Source organism: Festucalex cinctus, chromosome 6 (assembly GCF_051991245.1).
Source record: "Festucalex cinctus isolate MCC-2025b chromosome 6, RoL_Fcin_1.0, whole genome shotgun sequence".
Lineage (NCBI taxonomy): Eukaryota > Metazoa > Chordata > Actinopteri > Syngnathiformes > Syngnathidae > Festucalex > Festucalex cinctus.
The window spans coordinates 25,733,981-25,760,182 of NC_135416.1; the positions used below are offsets into that span (position 1 = coordinate 25,733,981).

General features: G+C 43.1%; 1 protein-coding gene across 2 annotated transcripts in view; it reads left to right on the plus strand.

Moving 5' to 3' along the window:
• Window positions 1–12,659: 12,659 nt before the first annotated feature.
• ppp1r12c (protein phosphatase 1, regulatory subunit 12C) overlaps window positions 12,660–26,202 on the plus strand; it is a 37,553-nt gene continuing 24,010 nt past the window's right edge. The window contains exons 1-5 of one of the 2 annotated variants that reach the window (XM_077525589.1): window positions 12,660–13,045; window positions 16,108–16,279; window positions 16,361–16,491; window positions 19,253–19,371; window positions 25,958–26,117. In XM_077525589.1, the coding sequence (XP_077381715.1) occupies window positions 12,837–13,045; window positions 16,108–16,279; window positions 16,361–16,491; window positions 19,253–19,371; window positions 25,958–26,117 (791 nt within the window). In that variant the 5' untranslated portion in view covers window positions 12,660–12,836. The remainder of the gene's footprint in view (window positions 13,046–16,107; window positions 16,280–16,360; window positions 16,492–19,252; window positions 19,372–25,957; window positions 26,118–26,202) is intronic. The other variant, XM_077525588.1, reaches the window with a different exon arrangement.

The window sequence follows — 26,202 nt, forward strand, 5'->3', positions numbered from 1 at the left end:
AGACATTACACTGCCTCCCCCTTTATGAAGCCCCTCGTCCCGAGGGGTAAACAAAAAAATCTTCTAATCGCCGCGGTCTTCGCCTCCGTCTCCGGGGTCGGCCCTGGCCTGAACCGGGCCCATCTCCAGACGGCTGAACATTCTCGGGGACGACTGTGGAACGTGGATCTCCAGCCTGTCCCGAAACGTTGGGCGAAGCGGGGCCCGCCTCAAAAGCAGGAACACCAATGCCCCGGTACGGAGCCAGCCTGTCCCGATGCAGGGCAACCCGCCTGCCCCTAGGGGGAACTGCCACCCGATACACCACCTCCCCCACCTGCTCGAGAACCCTACAGGGCCCATCCCAATGACTGTCAAACTTGGGGCAGCGCCCCTTCTTTCTTTTGGGTGTGTACACCCAGACCAGCTCACCGATCTGAAAGTTCCGCCCTTTACTCCGCACATCATAGTTCCTCTTTTGTCGCACGCCGGCCTTTTCCAGCTGGTCACGGGCGAATGCATGTGCTGCCTCCATCCGATCCTGCAGTTTCCGGGCGTACTCCAGCCCGGGCCGGTCCTCTGCACTGCCTGGTGGTCTCCCGAACGCCAACTCCGCTGGAGTCCGGATCTCGCGTCCCAGCATCAGCAGAGCAGGTGTGCAGCTGGTGGAACTCTGCACGGCTGACCGATAAGCCATTAGCACCAGCGGGATGTGCTGGTCCCAATCACGCTGGTGTTCGGAGGTCAGGATAGCGAGCTGCTGCTGCATGGTGCGGTTGAATCGTTCCACCAAACCATCACTCTGCGGATGCAAGGGGGTGGTGCGTGTCTTCTGCATGTCCAAACGTTCACAAAGAGCTGCAAAAACTTTAGACTCAAAATTTCGGCCCTGGTCACTGTGGAGAATATCTGCAGCCCCGAACCTGCTGAACATGCCTTCCAGTAGCGCATCAGCTACTGTCCCCGCCTCCTGGTCAGGCAGTGCGTATGCCTCTGGCCACTTTGTGAAGTAGTCCATCGCACAGAGCACATACCGATTCCCTCTGTCCGTCAGAGGAAAAGGACCCATAATGTCCACAGCAACCCTTTCCATGGGTGCACCAACCGCTTGTTGTTGAAGTGGTGCGTGCGACTGGTCTTGGGGCCCCTTGTAAGCTGCACACTCATCGCACCGCCGACAGAAATCCTCCACATCACGTCTATGTTGGCCCCAATAGAACCCCTGGCGGAGCCGTCGGAGGGTTTTTGCGCTGCCGAAGTGTCCCGAGCCAGTTCCCCCGTGACATGCTCTCAACACCGCCTCTCTGAGAGTTCCGGGCACCACCACCTGCCATCTCTCTTCTCCGGTGGCTGGTTCTTTCCATGCACGCTGCAACACGCCGTCCTTTATGCGTAAGACAGCAAACTTGCTCCAAAGGCCCTTGGTGCCAACGGAAAGTCCCATCACGGCTTCCCAGGGTGGCCTCCTGCCACTCTGGACCCACTGTCGCACCTGTTTGAGATCATGGTCATCTTCCTGCTTGGCAGCCCACTCTGAGACATCCACGGCTTCTAGAGTGCAGCATGAAGGTCCCCCTGCAGCCTCCTCTCCCCGCAGCTCCAGCTCTCTGGCATCCCGCCGGTCACAATAGCTGCAGCCATCCAAAGCACATGGACGCCGAGAAAGAGCATCAGCATTGGTGTGTTGAGCCCCAACTCGATGCACCACAGTGAAATGAAATGCCTGCAGCTCCTCCAGCCACCGTGCAACTTGGCCTTCTGGTTCTTTGAATGACATCAACCACTGCAGTGCAGCGTGGTCTGTCCGGATGGTGAAGGGCACGCCACACAGGTAATATTTGAAATGGCGTGTGGCCAAGACAACTGCCAGCAGTTCACGCCTTGTGACGCAGTAGCGCCGTTCACTCTTGTTGAAAATACGGCTAAAGTAGGCCACCACTCGCTCACCCTCCGGACCCACCTGCGAAAGCACCGCCCCCATGCCGACGTTGCTAGCGTCCGTGTCCAACACAAAAGACAATGCCGGGTCCGGCGGGGTGAGAACAGGAGCGTCCATGAGGGCCCTCTTTAGACTGGAGAACGCCCCCTCACAGGCTGGCGTCCACGTGAAGGATTGGTTAGCTTGAAGGAGGCGGAACAGGGGTGCTCCAATGCAAGAAAATCCCTTCACGAACCTCCTGTAGTACGAGGCCAGCCCCAGGAAGCTCTTCAGCTCCTTCTGGTCCCTCGGGACCGGCCAGTCTTTGATGGCGCTGATCTTCCCTTCCAGTGTGCTGATGCCTTCACCATTCACTCGGTGGCCCAGGAACTCCACCTCCCGCTGCATGAAGTGGCACTTTTCTGGGTGCAGTTTCAGTCCAGCCGCTGCAATTCTCCTCAGCACCAGCTTCAGAGACTCTAGCGCGGCCGGGAAAGACCCACCGTGGACAAGGACGTCGTCCAAGTACACCAAACAACTTTGTCTTGAAACACCGGCCAGCACTGTGTCCATCAGTCGTTCAAATGTCCCTGGCGCATTGCACAGCCCAAAACTCATGACCTTAAACTGCCAGTGTCCTCTGGCTGTGCAGAACGCCGTCTTAGGTCTCGACTCAGCCGTGAGGGGGACCTGCCAGTAACCACTGCGCAGGTCAAGCGAGGAGAACCACGCAGACCCGGACACCAGGTCCAATGTGTCGTCGATCCGCGGAAGCGGGTAGCAGTCCTTCTTGGTCACCTTATTGAGCGGCCTGTAATCTACACAGAACCGGGGCCTGGAGCTCTTTTTTCTGGGCACCATGACCACGGCAGATGCCCAGGGACTGTTGGATGGCTCTATGATCCCTGCCTCTAGCATCGCATGGACCTCCTGGTCAGCGGCCTCCTGCCGGACCAAAGGTAGGCGTCGGGGGCGTACCTTGACTGGCCGCGCATTCCCAGTGTCAATGTGATGCTCCACCAGGTGGGTGAGACCCACTTCATTCTCAGTGAGGGCAAAAATGCTTTCAAAGTCCCACAGCACCTGCCACAGCTGTTCCTGCTGTACGACATCCAGGCCATCACAGTTCTTCTCCCAGATGGACCGAATCGCCCCCATCCGGCTCTCTGCTGGCCGGCCTGGGGTTACTGCAACTGACACGGTTGGGCTTGATGCCATCACTCCCCCCAGTGGTCTGTCCATCTCAGGGCGAGCGAACTCTACCCAATCTACCGTCGGTTGTAGTGGGGTTGAGTGTGGCGCCCACACCGGCGGACTCGTCACTTCTGGATTTGCGGTTTTAATGGTCACCCCCTCAGCACCCTGCTGACAGGCTGTAATCAGCTTCACATGCTGACCACTCGGCAGGATGAGCACCCCAGCTCCCAAGTCCACCACAATATTTGCAGCTTTCAAAAAGTCCCGACCTAGTATACAAGAGTCACAAATGTCAGCCACCCAGGCTGAGTGAGTTGTTGACAGATCTCCAAGGACAAACACAAATGTCCCTCTTCCTCTCATCCGGGATGTTTCACCGGTCACGGTCCTCAGTTCTGTGAGGGTTGGTCTCAAGACGGTTCCCACTGGAACAACGTCAGGCCTCACAATCGTGGCTGAAGAGCCAGTGTCCACCAGGGCAGTGCAGGAAACGTCCCCAATCTGCAAGTGAACAAGACTGGGGTCCCCCACATCCGTCCAGCCCACCATTACAACAGTCTCGTCCTGGACGTGTGGGTCCCTGCACACATCTTCTCCGCATGCAGGTTGCAATTCCCGGTAAACAACTGGAGGGGTCCGCGTAGTCCGGTCTACACGGACCCTTTTTCGTTTCCCTGCTGCTTCGTCATCTTTGGGCAGCGGCGAAGCAGATGACCTGGTTGCCCACATCCCCAGCAGACAGCTGGGCGCATTTTTCGATCACTCCCTTCCTCCTGTTGTGCTGGGCGGGTCTTTATTGCACACACTAGCTCATCCACCCATGCAGGTCTGCGCTCCCCTCCCTCCGTCACCGAGGTCGCAGAAACGGGGCAAGCCAATGTCTGGAGCGCCCCCTTGGCTGCAATCTCCCTCTCCGTGGCGAGATCAAGCGCCTCTCCCAGGGCTGGTGGGTGAGCGAGCTGCACGTGCATGCGCAGCTCATCTGGTCTGAGAGCTTGAATAAACTGGTCCCGTATCAGTTCGTTTTGGACCGCGTTGGGCATTCCAGCATATGCGCGCCGACCCAGGCTCTCTATCTCATGTGCGAGGTAACGTAGCGGCTCACCTGGCTGTCTTTCACGCTGCTTAAATTCACAGCGCAGCGAGTCACGCAAGTTAAACTCTCCAAACCGCCTTTGTAACGCTCCCACCAATGCGTCATAATCAAGTCTCTCCTCGCGGTTCAGCAGCAGCAAACAGGATGTAGCGTCCTCCGTGAGCGATAGCGCCAACTGCACAGCTTTCGCCCTCTGTGACCATCCCGCTGCATCAGCCACCAATTCAAATTGAGCCCTATATGCCTCCCAACTCCCCTTCCCGGAGAACTTGAGTGCTTTGATGGCAGGCCACGCGAGCTCCTGGGCGCCGCCATGAATGTTTACGTCCAGCCGGCCCGCCGCGACATCTCGCGGGACGTCGTCCCGTAGTCCGATTTTGGCGGGCTCGTCATCACACAGACCGATTTTGGCGGGTTCACGCTCGCTTCGGCGCGAAGTAACAGCTTTATGACGACCGCTCTCAGTACAACTTGATGCGGGCATGTCAATCACGCACTCCACGGCTTCCTCCTTTATCTTCCGCCGAGTGCCGAGTGGGTCGCCGAACATCCTCTCACACAATCAGGAGAACGACGGCGAATCCAAAACTTCTGACACCAATGTAATGCCCCTACGTGTGATGAAGAATGCACGCAGCCACTGATCCAATCTGATCGCTTTTAATTCCACAACTACAGCGGTAACAAACACAATCAACAGGAGTTACTGTTAGCCGCAACTCACGCTCACACACTCCCCACACAGACTGCCGAACTCAGCCCCAACTTCCTCAACTCCCCCCTCCGGTCTCTCTCACGTCACATCCTACTTCGTTGGCCACACCCTCCAATACGCACAACAATGAACAGACAATACAAGACATTACAATAGTTTGCAAAGAGTTTTCCAAATTGTTTGTTCGGATTGCTACTGTTGCATGTAAATAAACTGTTATTTTGCAATCAAAAAACATTTGTTATTGTTGGGGTAGTGTTTTATAGAAGTTTAGGTGTTTGTAGAATCACTCATGCAAAAAAATAAAGTGCCAAATTCACTAGAGTGCATGAACATTGTTTCACAAAAAGCTTGATTTCTCCGTATTTTGGAAGAAAATAGAGGATTTGGGTGAAACGAAGCTGTTTTCTATTGTTGATTACTGAAGATCCGAATAAGGTAGAAACAAACTTTCTTTTTTAGATGAAAGATGAGATTTCAATCTTTCATTTGGTAGTATCCGCGTTTCCATAGTCCTAACACAACATTTTCTGTGGAGCTTGAAAGATCGGTAAAATTCTGTAAATCAGCTGGCACTATGGGGTTACCTTTTCCGAAAATGGCTGGCAGTCAAAGAGTTACCCCGGGTTTTCACTGGATGCGGTTGCGGTGCGGTGCGTCTTGACTGCGTGCTCCGGACGGGTCAATTTTTTTGTCAATCCACACCGGCTCCGCACAGCTGCGGTCCGGCAGCTCCGTCGCCGCCCACTTCCCAACGTGTCTCGCGGGACCGCGCGCGCGCGATCATGTGGCATTTCACAACGAGGTGGACTTCTTTTGATTTTACCTTTTCTTCTTCTTCTGCTATGAGATTCCATGCAGCATCCTTTTTTTGTTGTCCTTGTAAAGTATATTAATAACGAGAGTCGGGTCAGTGCGGGTCCACTCTTTATTTCTGTTTTCCGCGTCCGGCTGCCGCTCAGTACGGCAAGCGAGACGGGCACAACAAGCAATCGCGAACATCAAACTCACAATACATTACAGTCCTTATAAAAAGGATGTGCCGTGTCATATATATTTTGTGGTTGTCCACCTCCAATATAAACCTCTCCTCGTCCATGTTCGCTGGTGTCTAAACCGTGAATGAGCACATGGCCCGGCGACGCCCACGTCACGTTTTGCTGAAAAACTTGCGAAATAGGAGCTGGCGAGTGTTTTATTCTGAAAAGTAACCGGAAATGTATTTTGAAACTGCCTCGGTCTTCCTGTCCCGCTCGATATGTTTTGTGCTAGCTTGCCATTTGCCGGAGGCCTACCGCTGCGGCGTCCGGCAAAAATAGAAAATAGGTCTATCCTTGCGGAAGGCTTGCGGCACGCCGCAGGCCTTCCGCAGTCGACACGCAACGCACCCGCAAGCGGTGTAAACTGCACCATTCGAATGAATGGAATCTAATTGCTTGCGTCGCCGGACCGCACCGCAACCGCACCGCAACCGCATCCAGTGAAAACCCGGGGTTAAGGTGGGAGGAAGGCTCAAAAATGCTTCATGCTCCTCCAGACTGAAACATCCAGTAATAGTTCCAAAGAATCACCATGTCACACAACTGATTACTGCTCACTTCCACAGCAAACTGCAACACCAACGGAAAAGGGAATATCTATCCAACATCGCAGCAAGGCACAAATGGCACACTCCCAGGAGAAACTTGAAAGTTGGAGATGTTGTCATGGAGAAGATGGATGATTTGCCACGCAACGAATGGAGATTAGCGCGCGTAATGGACATAGTAACCGACCAAGATAGACTCGTGAGAAAGGTGAAAATTCTTTTTGGAGACAAGAAGATCGAGAGAGGAAAATCTTCTGGAAGACTTTCTATCGTGGAACGCTCAGTGCAGAAACTGGTTCTGCTCCTTGAGACTGATCAATCATATTCTGCAGTTTAATGTTTATGCGTTAAGGACTATGTGTTTCAAAGAGGTCAAAGGTTACAGGTTATTTTTGATTAGGAAATCATTATTACTCCATTCCATAATCAGTTATAGTGAGTATTAGGGGTGTTAAAAAAAAAATCGATTCGGCGATATATCGCGATACTACATCGCGCGATTCTCGAATCGATTCAATAATAGGCAAAATCGATTTTTTTTTTTTTTTTTTTTTTTAGGATTCACACCTTAAGCATGGAAGAATGTTATATGAACGGAACATTAAGCCTTAATATTTTATTTCAATGCTGTTCAAACATGAAACAAATTACAACCTCTATAAGACTGAAATTTCAGATAAATAAATAATAAATTTTCATATAAATCTTACACTCTACAAGCTTACTGATTAGTATTTTCTAAATTTGAATGAAAAAAAAATCGCAACAATCGACTTATAAATTCGTATCGGGATTAATCGGTATCGAATCGAATCGTGACCTGTGAATCGTGATACGAATCGAATCGTCAGGTACTAGGCAATTCACACCCCTAGTGAGTATATTGATTAGGTGGGAGTGTAACTGAACCTGTTGTTGTTTTGCGGTGTCGCATTTTTTGTGCTATAGAGTTGTTTTGTTCCTTTGCGCCATTGCAGTATAGGTGAAGATTTTATTTTGAAGTGAACAGGAAGTAGTGTTAAATTCGAAAGGAAATGACTTAACGAATAGACATTCCGCCTTTTGGTAGCGTCGTTCCAAGGTTGAGGAAGACGTGTGTGTGCGCGGCAATAACAAAAAACACTTGCAAAAGGCAAGGAGCACTAACGTAACGAAAAACACTTGCAAAAGGCAAGGAGCACTAACGTAACGAAAAACACTTGCAAAAGGCAAGGACCCGAATAGTAAACACAAAACGCTTGCAAAAGGCAAGGACTACACACACAATAACACGGAATAAATCAAACAAGGTAAAACAACAAAAAGCGACGTGGCTACTCACGTGTAAGTAACAGAACCAAAACAAGGACTATAGCAGATCAGAATATTATCAAAGGATGACACAGAGAACACTTGGACACGATGGTGAGCAAGTAATAATCCGACATCTTCAGGCTGCTCCTTGGAGTCCTTTTAAAGTCATGATTACTGACGAGTTGCAGGTGCGGCGCTGGGGAACGCCCCCCTCGTCACTGGCACTGCAATAACAAAACACAACAGGGCTGAGATCCGAACCATGACAAGAGCTGAGTAAAGCTTGACGGACTATGCTTACGTAGCAACGGTTGCTAAATGTGTGATTGGTCAATGCTCGTTTGGGGGGCGGAGTTTGCGAAAGGTCAATTGCGCCTGGCTGCGCTAAAACGAAGCACTGCTTCGAGGCATTTGACACACTGTAAGAGCTCCATCTGCTGGTAAAACCTGCGCACATGGAATTTTTAGAATCATTGTTTACGAAGTAGGGCTGTCAAAGTTAAAGCGTTAATAGATTAATTAATCACAGAAAATTGTCACATTAATCACGTATTAAGTTAACGCAGATTAATCGCACTATTTTTTTCGACCGCACTTGAGCCTTGAACGTAACCGCGGGTGGTTACATTGAAGGCTGCGCAGGTCAGTGATTAGGTCAAAGCACGGCATTTCCTACGCCTGTTGTTCCAAAATGAGCGGGGTGACTCCAGTTGATTTGCTCGGTGGTAAATTTTGCTTTAAAAAACACCCCGACGGGACTTTAGATAAAACAAAAGTAATTTGCGTCTAATTAATTAATTGCTGAATTGCACCCAGTTGATATGATGCTGTTACAAGTTTTCGTCAGTATTTTAGCACGTTCTTTGCAATACAATTGCTGAATTGCACCCAATTGATATGATGCTGTTATGTTTTGAACAATACACGCATGCATGCAATTGCGTACATGCATTTAATCAATGTTTGCAAATGACATTCAGATAATAAAATGTGTTAATGTCAAAATATTATGGTATTGTTTGACAGCATTATTACAAAGCTTCATTACTTGCGATCATGTATGAGCCTCTGCATTTCATAAGTTCAATTAAGTTTCAGTAGATCTATCTTTTTTTTAACTGGGATTGTGTCCTTTTAAAGTGCTATTTACACAAGTAAAGTTGTACTTTCAAGTCTGTGTATTGTTTTTGTCTTTGGTTTTCACAACAGTGTTTTTAGAGTATGCTATTATTTATTTACACTTGGAAGAGAATAAACTAAAGAATTGGAAAAAAACAAACAAAGAAATGATAAAAGCCTATCTCTCGTGTGTTGAAGAACGACCTTGCGAGCTGCAGCTTCAGCTTTGACTCGTTTGTAGGAAAATTCCGGCTGACCAGCGATATACTAATACACATCACTGACGTCAGGAGCTCCGTGGCGGATCATGTAGAGCAGCTGTCTCTCAAACTGAAGGTCCTGAGTTTGAATTTTGACTATTATTATTTTTATTTATTTTACTCTCTTCCAAGTGCAAATATTACTCTGAAATTGTCTATTTGGTTGCACTGTAAATAGAGTCAAATTTACTCGACAGAATATAATGTGTGCGGTGTTGTGAACAGGGATATTGTTTTTATTATATGGGATACGTATTTCCATAATCCTGGAATGGGGAAAATATTTGAGCCGAATGATCATTACCTTTCCTAATTTTTGTATCAATAATTGGGGCTTTAATTACTGCAGGTAGGTTTGTCAAACACCGAGTTCATCCTTCCTGTGAAACAGCGTGAAGTCGCTGACACGTTTGACGTTCGAGGCCTCGTTTGCAGTGGTCACGTGATTTTCGGCTTGTCCAAAAGAGTGATACATTTGCATCACAATACTCTTTTCTGAAAAAAGTCAGACGCCATTACCGCCAGGCACTACTTTTCTGTTCGTTCGTATCACTGCGCGGCACCCCGCATGCAGTTGTTTGTCTTTTCGAAGGCGGAAAGATCAGGTGTCTGCAGCACGTCGATTAGCTGTCTACAGGGCGACGCGCAGATACGAACGAACAGAAAAGAAGTAGTGCCCAGCGGTAATGGCGTCTGACTTTTTTCAGAAAAGACTATTGTGTTGCAAATGTATCACTTTTGAACACAAATTGTTTTTAGAAGAAAAACGCTTTTATCTCAGTGACCCCAGCCAGCTTGCTGGACTATTTCCTCTCGTCCAACACCGGACCAGAGCTCGTGTCACAGAACGCTGTCAGGGGGAAGTCAGTGCTGATCGCACACACTGGAGGTGAAGATGAAATAGAGATTCATGTAAAAGAAAGCCGAACTATCACTTTAAACAAAATCTGATGTTGCATTTCAAAATAAAACTCATTTGAAAAATAGATTTTTAGACATGAATCCCTGGTTTCATATAAATCATTAAAAATTCATGGTTTGTTATCCCAGGACCAGAAGAGTTCTAATGGACACTACACCACCTGAGGTATCCAACCAAAGTACTTTGAACAAAATCTGATATTGAATTTCAAAATAAAACTCTTTTGAAAATTGAAATTTAGACTATTACTGCTGATTTTAAAAAGTCATTAAAAATTCATGGTTTGTTATCCCAGGACCAGACCAGTTCTACAGGAAACTCCACCACCCCAGGTATCCAAAGTACTTTAAACAAAATCTGATGTTGCATTTCAAAATAAAACTTTTTAAAAAATTGATTTTCAGACAATCCCTGATTTTTAAAAAAAATCTTTAAAAATGCAACATCAGATTTTGTACTTTGGTTGGATACCTGGGGTGGTGTAGTGTCCCTTAGAATTGGTCTGGGCTTGGGATAACAAACCATGAATTTTTAATGATTTTTTTTTTTTTTTTTTAATCAGGGATTAATGTCTGAAAATCATTTTTCAAATGAGTTTTATTTTGAAATGCAACATCAGGTTTTGTTTAACTCATTCACTGCCAGCCATTTCAGAAAATTTCAGAATTTTTAATACCAATGTGATATTACGTTCAATAATTATATATAAACCGAATCTACCAAATAACAAATAGACTGCCTACATTTTGTCCTGTCCCGTCCCGTTCTTTTATAATTGACAGTAGAAAAATGTAGGTTTGCCAAAATACAGCCATTTCTCCCATGGACTCTGAAACTGTGTTTATTTCGTATAAAATGGGGCAATGATGTCATCTACCGGTGGTGGGGCATCAGTAAAGTTGTTTCCAAGTTTGATATTTACTGTGGAGCATAGTCAGATTAGCCTCCATTTATCTCCGCTGTAAAAAATACAATTGACAAATATACTTGTCAAAGGCAGTGAATGAGTTTTAAAGTACTTTGGTTGGATACCTGGGGTGGTGTAGTGTCCCTTAGAACTGGTCTAGTCCTGGGATAGCAAACCATGAATTTTTAATGATTTATTTATTTTTTTTAAATCAGCAATAGTAGTCGACAATTCAATTTTCAAAGGAGTTTTATTTTTAAATGCAACATCAGATTTTGTTCAAAGTACTTTTGGTTGGATACCTGGGGTGGTGAAATGTCCCTTAGAACTGGTCTGGTCCTGGGATAACAAACCATGAATTTTTAATGTTTTTTTTAATTCAGGGATTCGTGTCTAAAAATCCATCCATCCATCCATTTTCTTGACCGCTTATTCCTCACAAGGGTCGCGGGGGCTGCTGGCACCTATCTCAGCTGGCTCTGGGCAGTAGGCGGGGGACACCCTGGACTGGTTGCCAACCAATCGCAGGGCACACAGAGACGAACAACCATCCACACTCACACGCACACGCACACCTGGGGACAATTCAGAGCGCCCAATTAACCTGTCATGCATGTCTTTGGAATGTGGGAGGAGACCGGAGTACCCGGAGAAGACCCACGCGGGCACGGGGAGAACATGCAAACTCCACCCAGGAAGGTCCGAGCCTGGACTCGAACCGGAGACCTCAGAACTGGGAAGCGGACGTGCTAACCACCCGCCCGTGTCTAAAAATCAATTTTTCAAATGAGTTTTATTTTGAAATGCAACATCAGATTTTGTTTAAAGTACTTTGGTTGGATACCTGGGGTGGTGCAGTGTCCCATAGAATTGGTCTGGTCCTGGGATAACAAACCATGATTTTTTTTAAATGATTTTTTTAAATGATTTTTTTTTTTTTAAACCTAAAGCAAGTGTTGAACAGCTTTTATTTTGAAGGTGGCCAACTCAGCGGCATGTGTGCACGTTACCGTAATGCACAGTATTAAAAATCGTTGTGGCGGCTGGCTTGACTTTTCGAGTGGAGGTGACTGACCGCAGTCCCCCCAGTGGGTGTGTTGTGTGTGTGTGTGTGTGTGTGGGGTTGGTCTCTCTCTCTCTCTCTCTCTCTCTCTCTCTCTCTCTCTCTCTCTCTCTCTCTCTGTGTGTGTGTGTCTTTCATCGTAGAAATTGTAATCCCTCGAAATGATCCCCATTTTTCATAAATGTAGACCTATATATATATATATATATATATATATATATATATATATATATATATATATATATATATATATATATATATATATATTTCATTTCTCTATGATCGGCCAAGATAAAAGTCCTGAAGCCGTCCATGGTTGCTAAGTGGGGAGAAAGAGTTTATCGATGTGGACACGAGAAGGAGATATTGAATAAATGTTCATTGCTCATATGGTTTTCTTTGGTCACATTCCAAGTCTTGAAACACTCGAACTGTTCATTTTGAGTAATACTTGAAGATAACAGTTTACAGTTTGACGATGACTATTATTTTCGTCTTTCCTGGCAGGAAGTTTTTTTTTTTTTTATTAGTACCTGTAATAGAAATTACTGTACTGCACTAAATACGCCTTCAAAGTTACGACGTCCTCTCAGTGAATTGTGTGAAGTGTCGCGCGCATAGTTCACTCACTCACCAATATCTCACGAGCACGAGCACAGGCTTCCCCCAGGTTGCACACTGCCATAGACCAGGAAGTGGAAGCATACGCATGGAGGGTGTGTCTTTCGTTTCCTGGCTATGTTTTATTTTTAATATCGCGGTCCTCCTTGTATAAATTAATGGGTGACTCGGCGAGGACCAAGCGGCTGGAGCAGCTCAAGCGCTGGGCCGGTTCTTGTACCGACAAAGCCTCGGCCTTGCCCCGGCGAAGATGGCGAAGCGATGCCGTGGAAAGAGGAACCGAGGAGCCGGAGGCCGAGCAGCAGCAGCCGCCGAGTGAGCAGCGTATTTCGAGAAGCGATGAAAGCAGCCCGCTTCCTAAGAGACGGTAAGGAAAACCTCTTTGGGGAACAGTTGAACACAACTTGTCAGGTGGACGCTTGTTAGCTTAGCCCTAAATGTCCTAAATGAAGAATATGCGTGGACCTGTGTGGGTGGACTACAAATGAGATACATCGGGTTGCACGTTCTTGCTCTACGATGCATCAAATCCATTCGCGATCAAAGTTGTAGATTTGGGAATTCTCAAAGACCTTAATGTTTTTTTCCCCAGATTACGTAATATATACTCATTGAGAGTGTGCTTGTGACAACTATGGTTAAATCGGTTCTTCTCAAATAGGGGGGCAGGCCACAATGGGGGCCTCGTGTGACTTAAGGGAACATGTTTTGTTTTTGTTTGTTTTTTGTTTTGTTTTGTTTTTTTGTTTTGGCTGGACTAGAATAGTGCACATCCACGACAGTAGATGGCACAGGTGCTCTCATTGTCAGAAAGTGAGGAAGAATTAGCTGACCTGCAGAGGTGCACATTTACCGACAAATGATATTAAATTCTGAACATGTTGGCATTTCTGATATTTCCACAATGCAACACATTAAAAATTCTTCCTTTACACGGTGTAAACAAACTGCGTATTGTATTGCTTTTGCCTACGACTAGCATACAAACCAGTTATATCAAGCTAGTTATATCAGTCAAATGACATTTCGTCACATTTTGAAATCAAAATAATCCTCACAAATCAACTACAATCAATTACAACAATCCAAAGTCCCAATCTTCTCAATGGATGGAGAAAGTAACGTGTGACGTGGGGGGTGTTCTGCGGGTTTTAGGGTGTTGACATCCTCCAACACACCAGATTCTAAAGATCAGGCTCATTATCAGGCTTTTGCAGAGCTTGCTGATGTGCTGATATATGAATCAGGTGTGTTAGTGGGCGGAAACTTGCATCTAAAACCGGCACGAGTCCGGCCCTTGAGGACCAGGATTGGGGAAGCTTTTCTCACTGAAAGTGAAAAATGCATTCCACCATACATACTACTACTCTTTGGTTTTGGGTAATATGGCCTAAAATAAAGTGCTACCTGATTTTTTTTGTTTTTTTTTTCCCGCCTCCACTAAATTCCAATTTCTGATTTTAATCTGTTGACCTTTTTGCTGATAGAAAGCACAAACGACAATGACGTTATTTAACACAAGTTTTGCTTATTTACCCCAACCCCCTTCTGGAGCTTTATTTCTGTTGAATAATTCCCAATAAACTTTTAAAGCTTTTGCAATGAACAAATACAATATAAAATATTCCACATGTTGTCTGTTTCTAAGCGGAGTGTTTCAGATGGGGAAAAACTGCCGTTTACATGTTTTGTTCTGTTCGGATTCGCCCCGCGGCAGCTGTGAAACGCGCTGACATAGCTCACGTGATTTTTCAAGATTGGTTCATACTTCATTCAACGCAGTAGTTGTGATAGTTTTAACACTTTTATTGAAGCAACATATTGATTAAAAACAAGTTCCAAGTACTTTAAAACAAGTTCCCCCCTAGCAGACGAACTCTTATCAAAATGCTGCCATTTTAATGGCCGGAAACGATGACGTCACAACACATTTAGATCAAGACAGCACATGCACATACCGGACACAGCCTCGCCATTCCGATTAAACTGTTTTCATGCGGGTTGATCGGAATAAGAATCTGTATAACCAACCTCCGTCGATCAGATACAAATTTTGATCCGATTGAGTCTAATCGGGTCAGAACATTCCAAAAGGTGTGTTTACATGAATAATTTTTAATCAGATCAAGCCTTTATTCTTATTAAATGAGTCCATGTATACATGAGTGTTCTATGCCAGGATCCCTGTATGGGGTAATGAGACCCTAGCAAAGAACGAACTTCATCGTTTGCATCAACCATTCAGAGTATACTATCTCAGTATTGTGAATCGTGACTTGCAGAAGTTTGGTTTACTTTTTACAGCATTTATTTTCTTGAGAAGCTTTGTTTTCATCTCATTGTTGACAATTCCGACAACATGATGCAGACGAATTACAGACAAATCTTTGAGTAGCACTTGGAAAAATACCTTTTAGAGAAACTTTATATTTACGTTTTTAGTCTTACCAATAAAACGTGAATTTAAAGGTTCTACAACACTTATTTGTACAACCGTACGCCACGCACTGTGGCATTTCACCGTAGAGACAGAAATTATTGTGGAAACGCAGCAGAAAAATCAATGTATTCAACTAACTATGTGAGCTAAACGATTGCCAACGCAAAGATGGCTGGCGAGGGCTTCGCGTCTCGTTTCAGCATTCACAGTCCAGGTTATTAACGTCCGTGCTGTGTCAGTCTGTGAATCAAGCACTGGGTCTGACCGTGTTGTTTTTGAAGTTTTGAGCCAGGACAGCGTGGTGGGTTTTTTTTGTGTTTTTTTTTGTTTTTACTGAAGAGCTATGGTTGTTGCCAGCCCTTTTTTGCCTTCAGGGCCACCGTACCAATCAGGCATTCGTTGCTAATGCTATAACCCTAGCTGTTAGCCACTAACGTCAGAGACTTGTGTTGAATCTACAATGACGGCGTAATTATTTAACTGGCGGATTTTTAGCATCAGAAGAAATTAGCTATTAAATAAATATGGTATACTTTCGGGATGGCATTATGATAATGTTAGTAGGAAATATGTCATTTCAATAAAAACTTTTGACATGTAAGCCTAAGCCGGAACGTCGAAAAGGGAAGTCAAGCTGTTGGTCACACCGCCGCAGGCTGACTTCAAAGTAAAAGCCCACTAAGGCTAGCATTTGCGTCAATATAATATTCAGCAAAGCTTTATTTAGAATTTAGCTGTAGAGTAGGTGGCGTGTTACATTGAGTATGTTTCTGTTGTCATAAAATATCTATATTTGCCGTCAGTGTATCGATATATCAATTACACTCGAGAGTGCAGCAATATGTTGCAATAACAATCCCCACCCACCACCGCCACCACCACTAGATCGTGTTTGTTGTGTCAAAAAGCAATATAGAAAATGGATGAATGGAAAATGATAAAATCTGAAAGTCCTAATGTGCCAATATTTTGTCTATCATACTGTTTAGAAAAAGGGTGAGGTTTGACAGAGCTGCCGAGTTCCTGGCAGCGTGTGCGAGTGGGGACACTGAGGAGGCCCAAGTGATGCTGCAAGAGGCCAAGGAGATGATGAGCAGTGAGGAGGATGGGCCTGAAATTATTAACTGTTCCAATGCTGATGGAATAACATCGTTACATCAGGTGAAGCTGCTTTTACTACCTGAGCTGTTCTCTTACTGTTTGACAAGAGCAAAACTTACATTCAAAATGTAATTCTCCAAGGCCTGCATCGACGGTAGCATGGAGATGGTGTCCTTTCTTTTGGAGCACGGTGCCAATGTGAACCAGGTTGACAGCGAGGGCTGGACACCCCTACACGTGGCTGCCTCTTGTGGCTACCGGGATATAGCAGAGTATGTTGTTCTTGTCTCCACTGTTCAAAGGCTGCAATGTTGGAACGATTGTATTATGCATCTAGAAACTTTTCACAGCTTTCCCCCCAAAATTGTAATTTTCCAGCCTTATTGCAAAACAGAATACATTTTTCATTTTCAACAATAACAAGAAACAAGGTTTTTGTCTTAAATGTTTGCTGATTTATTACAAAAAAAGAGAAATTACTATGTATATAACTATTCCCAACCTTTGCTCAATGTTTTTTCCGTTTTCTTTTTTCTTTTTTTAAATACATTTGGTAGGAATAACAGGCTCAAGTGCTTTTGAATATGATTCCACTAGCTTTGTACACATCTCTGCACCCATTCCACTTAGTAACACCTCTCAAGCATCACCCGGTTTGATGTGGTGTGTTGGTGGTGCTCACATCTACCCAGACAGACATATTCAAGCCTGGGCTCGAGCTGGTCCACTCTAGTGCCGCTTTTCCATCGTGCCCGCACGTGTACCACACCACACCACACCACACCTCACGCAACCACACCAGACAGCAACCGCCGGTTTTCCATTACAACTGGCGCACGGCGAGAAGGGGGCAGCAACATTTGAACCGTCCACGCCAAGCTTGCACTCCCACCTTGCGTGCGAATCTGAAATAACATTTCCCGAGTGGCAAGTCGCACCAACATTGAACCATATTTACAATTTATAGACCACCATGAATGAAATATTATGATTCACGACCGGCTCGCGAAGACAGCTATTTCTGAATGGAGGTCTGCCGCTGGAGCTCTCATTCAAGTGAATAGGAAAACACAACAAGCCTCGCGATGTTTTTTAAAACCACAAACATTATAAATCGATCCACAAGTACCTTTTAAATTGTAAATATAGTTAAGAGTTTCTGTAAAACATTATTATATTTATTGTATATTTTTATGACTTTGGCGAAGACCGGCGGGCGCTTCTGCCTCTCTCGCTTAAAACAAGGAAATGGGCATGTGCCATAGTGTTGCTTGCGGCGGCAGCGGCGTTGCTGTTGGCCAATCAGACGACAGGTGACGTCACTGTCCCACTAGTCCCCCGGCGACCTGCGCTGCAGAACCGCTGTCGAAAGGGTTCTAAACAGTGTTTACAACGGAACGGTTCGGCCCCGAATAAGTCCTGTGGAGACACTAACATCCGGGGACAAAAATTGCCGCTTCGGTGTGGAACCGGTACGGTGGAAAAGCGCCTTAGGACAGACTGTCCTGAGATCTTTGGCTGTGTGCTCATGGTCGTTGCCTTGCTGAAAGAGGAACATTAACCCCAGTTTGAGGTCAAGCGTGCTTTTTCACAGGTTTCACTCAATCCTAACTATTCACCAGGTTGTGCCGCTGAAAAACATGCCTACAGCAATTCACTGGAGAGCAGTTTCTCACACCTGGTCCTCCAGCCTGTTTTCCATGTCTCCCAATTCCAACGCAGGTGAGGATCGTTATCAGGCTTCTCCAGAGCTTGCTGATTAACTGTCATTATAATTGGCTGCATTGGGAATCGGGAGTCATTGGAAAACAGTCTGGATCGTGGGCCCCGAGGACCAGGGTTGAGAAACACTGCTGTAGAGGATGGTATTGGCCAGTTGATGAGCAGTGTATGGTTTCCTTTAAAAATTGATGCCTGGTATTCATGCCAACAAAAAAAATCAATCTTTGTCTCATTAGACCAGAGAATTTTGTCTCATGCTTTTCAGGCTAAAGCCTTGTAACTTCAAATTGGCACTTTTTCAGGAGACCCCAAAAACAGCATATTTGTTCAACCATTAACATTATGTCATCAAAGGCAGCAAGCCATTTTCAACACTTTAGATTGTTCAGTAATTTGTAAAAATAAGACCCACACAACCAAAAAAAATTTTTTTTTATTTTTTATTTTTATTTTTATTTTTTTATTTTATTTTATTTATTTATTTTTAATGTAAAATTTACCAAATTTTGGCTTATGAGGATTCGGCCCGACGCCATGATATTATGTATATGGATTCACAGACATAAGATAGCCCTCTAAAGGGAACAATAGCTACGATATGGACTGTGACGAACATGAGTTTGACACTCCGACCCCTGCTCTAAACAATCCTATCTCAGACGTGAACAATTACTTTGACTTTATGCTTGGTTTGCCAACTTACACTTACATGTGTGCCTTTCCAAATCATGTCTAATCAACTGGATTTACCACAGATGGTCTCCCATTGAGCTGTAGAAATGGCTAAAAGATTATCAGTGGAAACAGGAATCTAAACTTTTTTTTTTTTTTAGCTTAGTGGCAAAGAGTGTATACAGTACTTAGATGTAATTTCTTATTGTAAAACTTTAAACAACAAAACTACATTGCCATTACGGGGTACTGTGTATAGAATTTATAGACAAAAAAAACAATTGATCAAATTTTATAAAGGCTGTAACAAAGTATGGAAAAGTAAAGTGCTGTAAGTTCTTTGTGGATATTCTGTATCACACCATATCTTGCTGCCGGAGTGTTCTGTGAGTGCCAGGCTATTTCTGCATTCAACAATGCTATCATTGTTGCTGTGTTTGGCAGGACAACATCTCAGTTAAAGAATGAACATGCTGGGCTGGCCGCAGCGTGCAGAATTGGAAACCGCGTTTATGCAAAATGAGAACACATGGTAGAATTTTATAGCTCAACAAAGATAATTTGTTTGTTTTGGTGTTTTCATCTAAACAGGTGATTTATTCTTTTTCAAAATATTTCTCACTGTGGTTGTTTTGTCAGTTTCCTTATGCGGCGTGGTGCTTCTCTCTCTGCTGTCAACTGTGATGGTGACGTCCCTGTGGACATCGCCCTGGATGAAACCACTGAGGCCCTTCTCCAGGAATACACTCTGAGACAAGGTAAAAAAAACATTCTTGGGCGACTAAACACCTGAGCGTTAAAGTGACACAATTTGGGTATTGGTTATGGCAGCGTAAAGATAGAATGGCATCAAATAAACCTGATTAGAATTAGGCCTTTTATAGTCTTGCTCAGCATAGAAAGGTATCATGTTAAAATGAACACAAATCAGAAGCGCTAAGGGTGGTAGGCAACTTGCTGTCACAACTTGATAAGCTTGACTCAATTACAAAACAGGGATTTAGATATCTGGACGGGTGTGACTCCGAGTCCTAAGACCTCACAGTTTTTTTTTTTTTTTTTTAAATCTAATAATGACAAATTGTCCAAAGAAATTAAAACTGACTTTAATAAATGGGATATACCTCTGCTCTCTCTCTCTCTGGGAAGAATCGAATGGATCAGAGTGAATGGTTTTCCATGGTTATTGTATTTCTTTGAAGCCTTCCTATATGGCCTAATCTACGGAGAATTATTTTTATGATGTATGTTGTCATTTAACTTTGACAATAAAATAATAACAATAAGGAGAATTGGGCCAATAATTTTTATGATATATGTTGTCACTTTGACAATGAAAGTAAAAGAATAATAAAAAAATAAATACATTAATTAAAAAAATGGGCCTTTTAACAAACTTTGTTCACGAATCTAAATTAATTCACTGCCATCATAATTGTATACACCGGACTTGCTTGTCATTACATACCTAATGTCATCAAGCCATCAAAACTGTTCATGATTATCTAACTACTAGGAAAACGTAGACTTGAAGATGCCCTGAATATGTTAACATTAAAGGGTGCCTAGAAAAAGGAACAAACTGGAGTTGATGTACAAATATCCTGATGCGGTAAAAAATCAGTCTAGGACAAATAAATAGTTACGTAATTGTAATTTGATAATAAGCAGTCTATATCTAGTGGTTTACTTCATCATTTTCATATAGATGCTGTTGTTGTTAACGTGCTCTACATAAAGAAGAGTTGAATATATTTTTGTTTATTATTTAGTAAAGAGGAAAAGAAAAAACAATGAGATGATGCTCGCGCGTCACTTGCAGGTATGACAATGACAATTAGTTTATTTTGTAGCAGCTACGTTTACATGACCACAGTTAGCAAAAAACAAAAAAAAAACAAAAAAACACTCCAAACCGCCGCAGTGGAATGGTTGTGACCAGCACGTTTATTATACGGTATGTTAAATGTAATGTGACGAGACAATATTGTTTCATATGGAACGGCCAAGAGCGGCATGTACTGGTGAAAGTGTAATTTGAAAATAATAATAATAATGATCATCTTAAGGCTAAGTAGATTTCTTCATTTCATATTCATAGTTTTAACATTATGTCCAGAATTTTTACATAGTGCCCTATCAGTCCTTCTCTAAAAAGGTAGATTATTAAAATTTTCATGTACCTGTGTTTTAAATATAGGCCTGCACAATACCATAATCCTAATCAATTTAGAAAATGTTTGTACCATGGTTGGTTCAAAACCATATTTCATTGTAGAATCCCTGAATATTGTCTTGTATTTCTGAATCCAGGATCAATGCTTCAATATGTTCAAGGAGCATTTCATACCCTAACATGAATGCGGAAATTGCACAAAAGCTGTCATATGATGACCTGATAGCCAATTTTGCAGCCCAGAAATGTAGACATGTGCCTCTGTAGGGCCTCTACTAACTTGCTTGCAATTTGTTTATTTCCAGATGTTTATTTGTTAATAGTAGTGGCATTGAGTTTTATTTTAATTAATTTAGCTTTATTTATTTGAGTATTTGGTGTCATTGTTAGTTTTAGAAAGACTTATTATTTATCACTTATTTTTGTGAACATTTTTAAAACTTCAATATTGACACTTTGAAGTAGGGCTGGGTATCGATTCAGATTTCCAGAATGGATTTAATTCGATTCACAAGGGCCCGATTCAATTCATGATTCACAACAATTTTCGATTCAGTTGAGGAATTCATGCAGCACATATTTTAGACTGTCAAAAGTACCAATGCTGCAAAGAGTAGAAACTTCTTGCTCTAATTTAATGCATTATCAAGAATATTTACATTAGGAATTTAATCCATTGCAGTTACATTAATCTGTTTCATTTAACATGGCCTTATAAAAACAATAAATAATAATTTAAATAAATTACAACCACAGCACAGGCTGTGTAAATAAATTGACAAAAACGGGGGGGTCGATATATTGATACATGGTTTTATGTATCGATGTTGGGATATGAAAAGGTGTATCGATATGATAGCGATATATCGATATTTCAAACCCAGCCCTACTTACAAGTTATTTTGTTTAATAAAGCAAAACTGACAAATACTCAGATATTGTTCATTTCTACCAGGGGAGGGGTGATGGGGTGTGCGGACGGAGTGTTGGTGGGGGTGGGCACCACAAAACATTTATGCTTAGGGCACCAAAATGGCTAGCGCCGGCCCTGATAGGAAGAAAAGCAAAATAAATCAGATCTAGGCAGTAAATCAGATTTAAGCATTAAAGGGGCTATACAGTCGATGCGGAAAGTATTCAGACCCCTTTAAAATGTTCACTCTTTGTTTCATTGCAGCCATTTGCACAACAAAGTTCATTTTATTTCCCATTAATGTACACCCAGCACCCATCTTGACAGAAAAAAAAACAGAAATGTAGAAATGTTTGTAAAAATATTAAAAAAAGAAAAACTGTTCCTAAGTATCCAGACCCTTTGCTCAGTACTGTATTGAGACGATGCACCCTTTTGAGCTAGTACAGCTATGAGCCTTCTGGGAATGTTGGGGATGTTGTTAGTATTGTCACCTGTTTGGTGTGTGAAGCCCTTTGAGACTCTTTTGTGATTAAGGGCTATATAAAGAAACTTAACTTGACTTGAATGATGCAGCAAGCGATGTTCCCTTTAAGCAGCACGCGTGCGCAATCGCGCACTACTCTGACCGTCAAAGCGCACAGCAAATGTCTGCAGCGCATTAAAAAAATTCTAACATGAGCTGTCTTTACTGTTTGAATTTTTTGTATAATCTTCCGATAAAAAATGAAAAGTTTAAATCGCGCATGTGGTTAACAGAGTGGGAAAGAAAAATGTGACAAAAAATAAATAAAAGCCTAAATGCAACCCAAAATAAATGGGCAACACGGTGACGCCGACTGGCGCCTACTACGCACACAACAGGATACCATTCACATTTCCCGTACAGTTTCAATAGCAGTTTGGGTGCACACTCAGTCGTTCTACTGTAGTTTGAAGCATACATAGATTAAACAAACGCTCGCACTATTGACGAGACTGCAGGTGACGCCGCAAACCGCTCCAATCAGGAAGTCCAAATATGGGCATAGTTTACGAGCCCCTTAAATAAAGCTCTTCACTCGTTTCAGAAACGTTCATGGTTTAATAAATGGCATGTTTTTCATTATATTTGAATGGATGATGTGGTTCCATATTTTACAAATTGTTTTTCGACTTAATTATGCTTAAAATTACCTCTAACAAGTAACAAAGTAGGGCTGATTCTAATCATGTCACAAATCTGATATATAAGTGGTGTGAATTTTTTTTTGTAACATATCATATCATATGCACCACCGTAGAGACAGTAAATAACGTGAAAACACTGCGGGGTAAGTGGCATTGTGAGTCCATTCATATATAAGTCCGTGGATGTTGCTCACCATAGTCCATGGAACGCTCGAGAAGTTTGTGTGAATGCACAGACAGACGGAAAATTAGAGGGAACATTGGCAGCAAGTCTTTCACACCTCGATTTGGGGATCCGCTGCCATTCTTCCTTGCAGAACCTCTTCAGTTCCATCAGGTTGCATGATGAATGTTGGTGGACAACCAATTGAAGGGTTTCTGTGGAGATGCTAATTTGGCTTAGGTCAGGGCTCTGGCAGGGTGTTCAAAAGCCACGACTTTTTTGCTCTGTGTCTGTACTTAAGGTCATTGTCTTGTTAGAAGGTGAACCTTCAGCCCAGTCTGAGGTCAGGAGCACTCAACACACAAGACCTCTCTGTACTTGGATGCATTCATCTTTCCTTTAATTGCAACCAGTCGTCCTGTCCCTGTAGCTGAAAAACAACCCCATAGCGTGATGCTGCCACCACCATGTTTCACTGTGGGGATTGTGGTGGATAGGGGATGAGCAGTAGCTGGTTTTGTCCATGTATATGAAGAGATGCTTCCGTCCGGCCAGTCCTCCATAAAGCTCGGACTGGTGGAGGGTTGCAGTGATTGACTTTGTGGACCTTTCTCTCATCTCCCTACGGCATCTCTGGAGCTCAGCCACAGTAATCTTTGGGTCTTTCACCAAGGTTCTTCTCCCACGATTGTCAATTTTCTGGACGGCCGTGTCTTGGAAGAGTTCTGGTCGACCCAAACTTCTTCCTTAAATGATTAGGGAGGCCATTGTGCTCTTAGGGACCCTGGGTGCTGCAATTTTTTTTTGTTTGTGTGTGTGTGCCTTGCCTCAATTCTCTTTCTGAGCATCAAGGGCTGTTTCTTCAAACTCATGATTCTCATTTGCTCTGATATGCACTGTGAGCTGTAAATTCTTATATAGACAAATGTGTACCAGTCAAGGCCAATCAGTTTAATTAAACATAGTTGGACTCTATTGATGGAGTTGAACCATCTAAAAGAGGATCTGAACAAATGGACAGCACATGAATTAAATATAGGGGTGTGCTCAAAAAATCGATACGGCAATATATCGTTGCGGGCCTCATTACAATACACGTATCGATACGCAGGCGTCAGAATCGATATTGCTCGTTAACGTTTCCCTTTGCAGCTTGCATTGTACCTAAAAAATAAAAACCAGCAGCGTCTTTGAAGTTAATTGCCTTCAATTAATGCAAAAATAGCTCACCGGTGATTGGACGCTGTGTCTTGCTAAGAAAAATGAAAGCAGAGGAAGAATATCCACATTCTTTTACTTTGCTGTTGCCGGTCCCTCCCTTTGGAACGACCTACCACTAAATATATTAGGCAGTCCCCCCTCGTTATCCTCTTTTAAAAGACGTCTTAAAACACATCTGTATTCTTTGGCTTTTGCCGCACCATGAGACTTGTTCTTGGTGTTTTGATGTTTAGTCTACTTATTTATGTATGTATTTATCTCTTTATTCACTACTTCTTATTTATTCACTGATGTAAAATGTATTTACTTGTAAAAAAAACAAAAAACAAAAAAAAAACCTGTATTCACACTTCAAAATGTTTGCTTTGTTCTTGTTTACTGCAAAACTGATATTTATGTACAGCACTTTGTATACAGCAACGCCTGTTCTTAAAGCACTTTATAAAGTTGAGTTGAGTATAAACTTAACATGGCGCGTGTCTTAATGTACCAATTTTCGTATATTTTGTTTAAAAACGAAATAGAATGTGTTACGTGAAAAAAGAAATGCTGTTTTAATACTTTAATACTTTTAATACTTTAATCATTTTAATACTTTTATATTTTTGCTCATATCGGTTCATGCATATTAATACATTTTCCCGGTGTATCTGTGAAAGTTGCTCCTTGTTCTGCAGTGCGTGCACATTTAAACCAGGCATGCCACTTGGTGGTTAACAAGAAGAGCTGCTAACAAAAATATTTTTGTCAGTCAGCATAACAAACAAATCCTTTAGGTATACATATGACTAGGGGTGTTAAAAAAATCGATTTGGCAATATATCGCGATACTACATCGCGCAATTCTCGAATCGATTCACTCGGCGGCTGAATCGATTTTTAAACTTCCATTTTTAATGGAAAAATATTCAACAAAACGTCTTACTTCGGGTTAGGGTTCACACCTTAAGCATGGAAGAATGTTATATGAACGGAACATTAAGCCTGAATATTTTATTTTAATGCTGTTCAAACATGAAACAGATTACAACCTGTATAAGACTGAAGTTTCAGATAAATAAATAAATCATTTTCATACAAATATTACACTCTACAAGTTTACTGATTAGTATTTTCTAAATTTGAATGGAAAAAGATCGCAACAATTAACTTATAAATTCTTATCGGGATTGATCGAATCGAATCGTGACCTGTAAATCGTGATACGAATCGAATCGTCAGGTACTAGGCAATTCACACCCCTACATATGACTGTTATTAGAAAATGGAAGTAAATTAATGTAATATATCGGGATACGTATCGCCTTGAAGATCAAGTATTGGGATACATATGTATCGCGATACGTATCGTATTGTGACCCCTGTATCGTGATACGTATCGTATCGTGAGGTTGGCGGAAATACCCAGCCCTAATTAAATATGAGGTTTTCTGAATACTTACGACCATGCGATATTTCAGTTTTTCTTTTTAATAAAAAAAAAAAAAAAAATCTACATTTTTTCATTCAACTTAAGATCGTGTGCATTAATGTGAAAGAAAATGAACTTTTTTTTATTTTTTATTTAGCAAATGGCTGCAATGAAACAGTGATAAATTTAAAGGGAACTGAATACTTTCTATACCCATAGTAAATCAAGCCTTCTAGTCTCAATATGAGCCACAAGTAAATATAAGTTGATGTAAAAGTATTTGTGTTTAGGTGTGGACTTGGAGGCAGTCAAGCGGGTAGAGGAGGAGCAGATCACAAGAGATGCTCTGACCTGGCTGACTGAGGGACCACCTGTTGAAGTACGACATCCCAGGACTGGAGCTACACCTCTTCACGTGGCTGCGGCCAAAGGCTACGTGGAAGCTCTCAAGTAAGTGAGGACGCTTGAGTTCAGTTTGTGTATGATTAGGGAAGAGTCGTCGCCATCATAAACCCCTTCAAGTGAGTAAATCCGC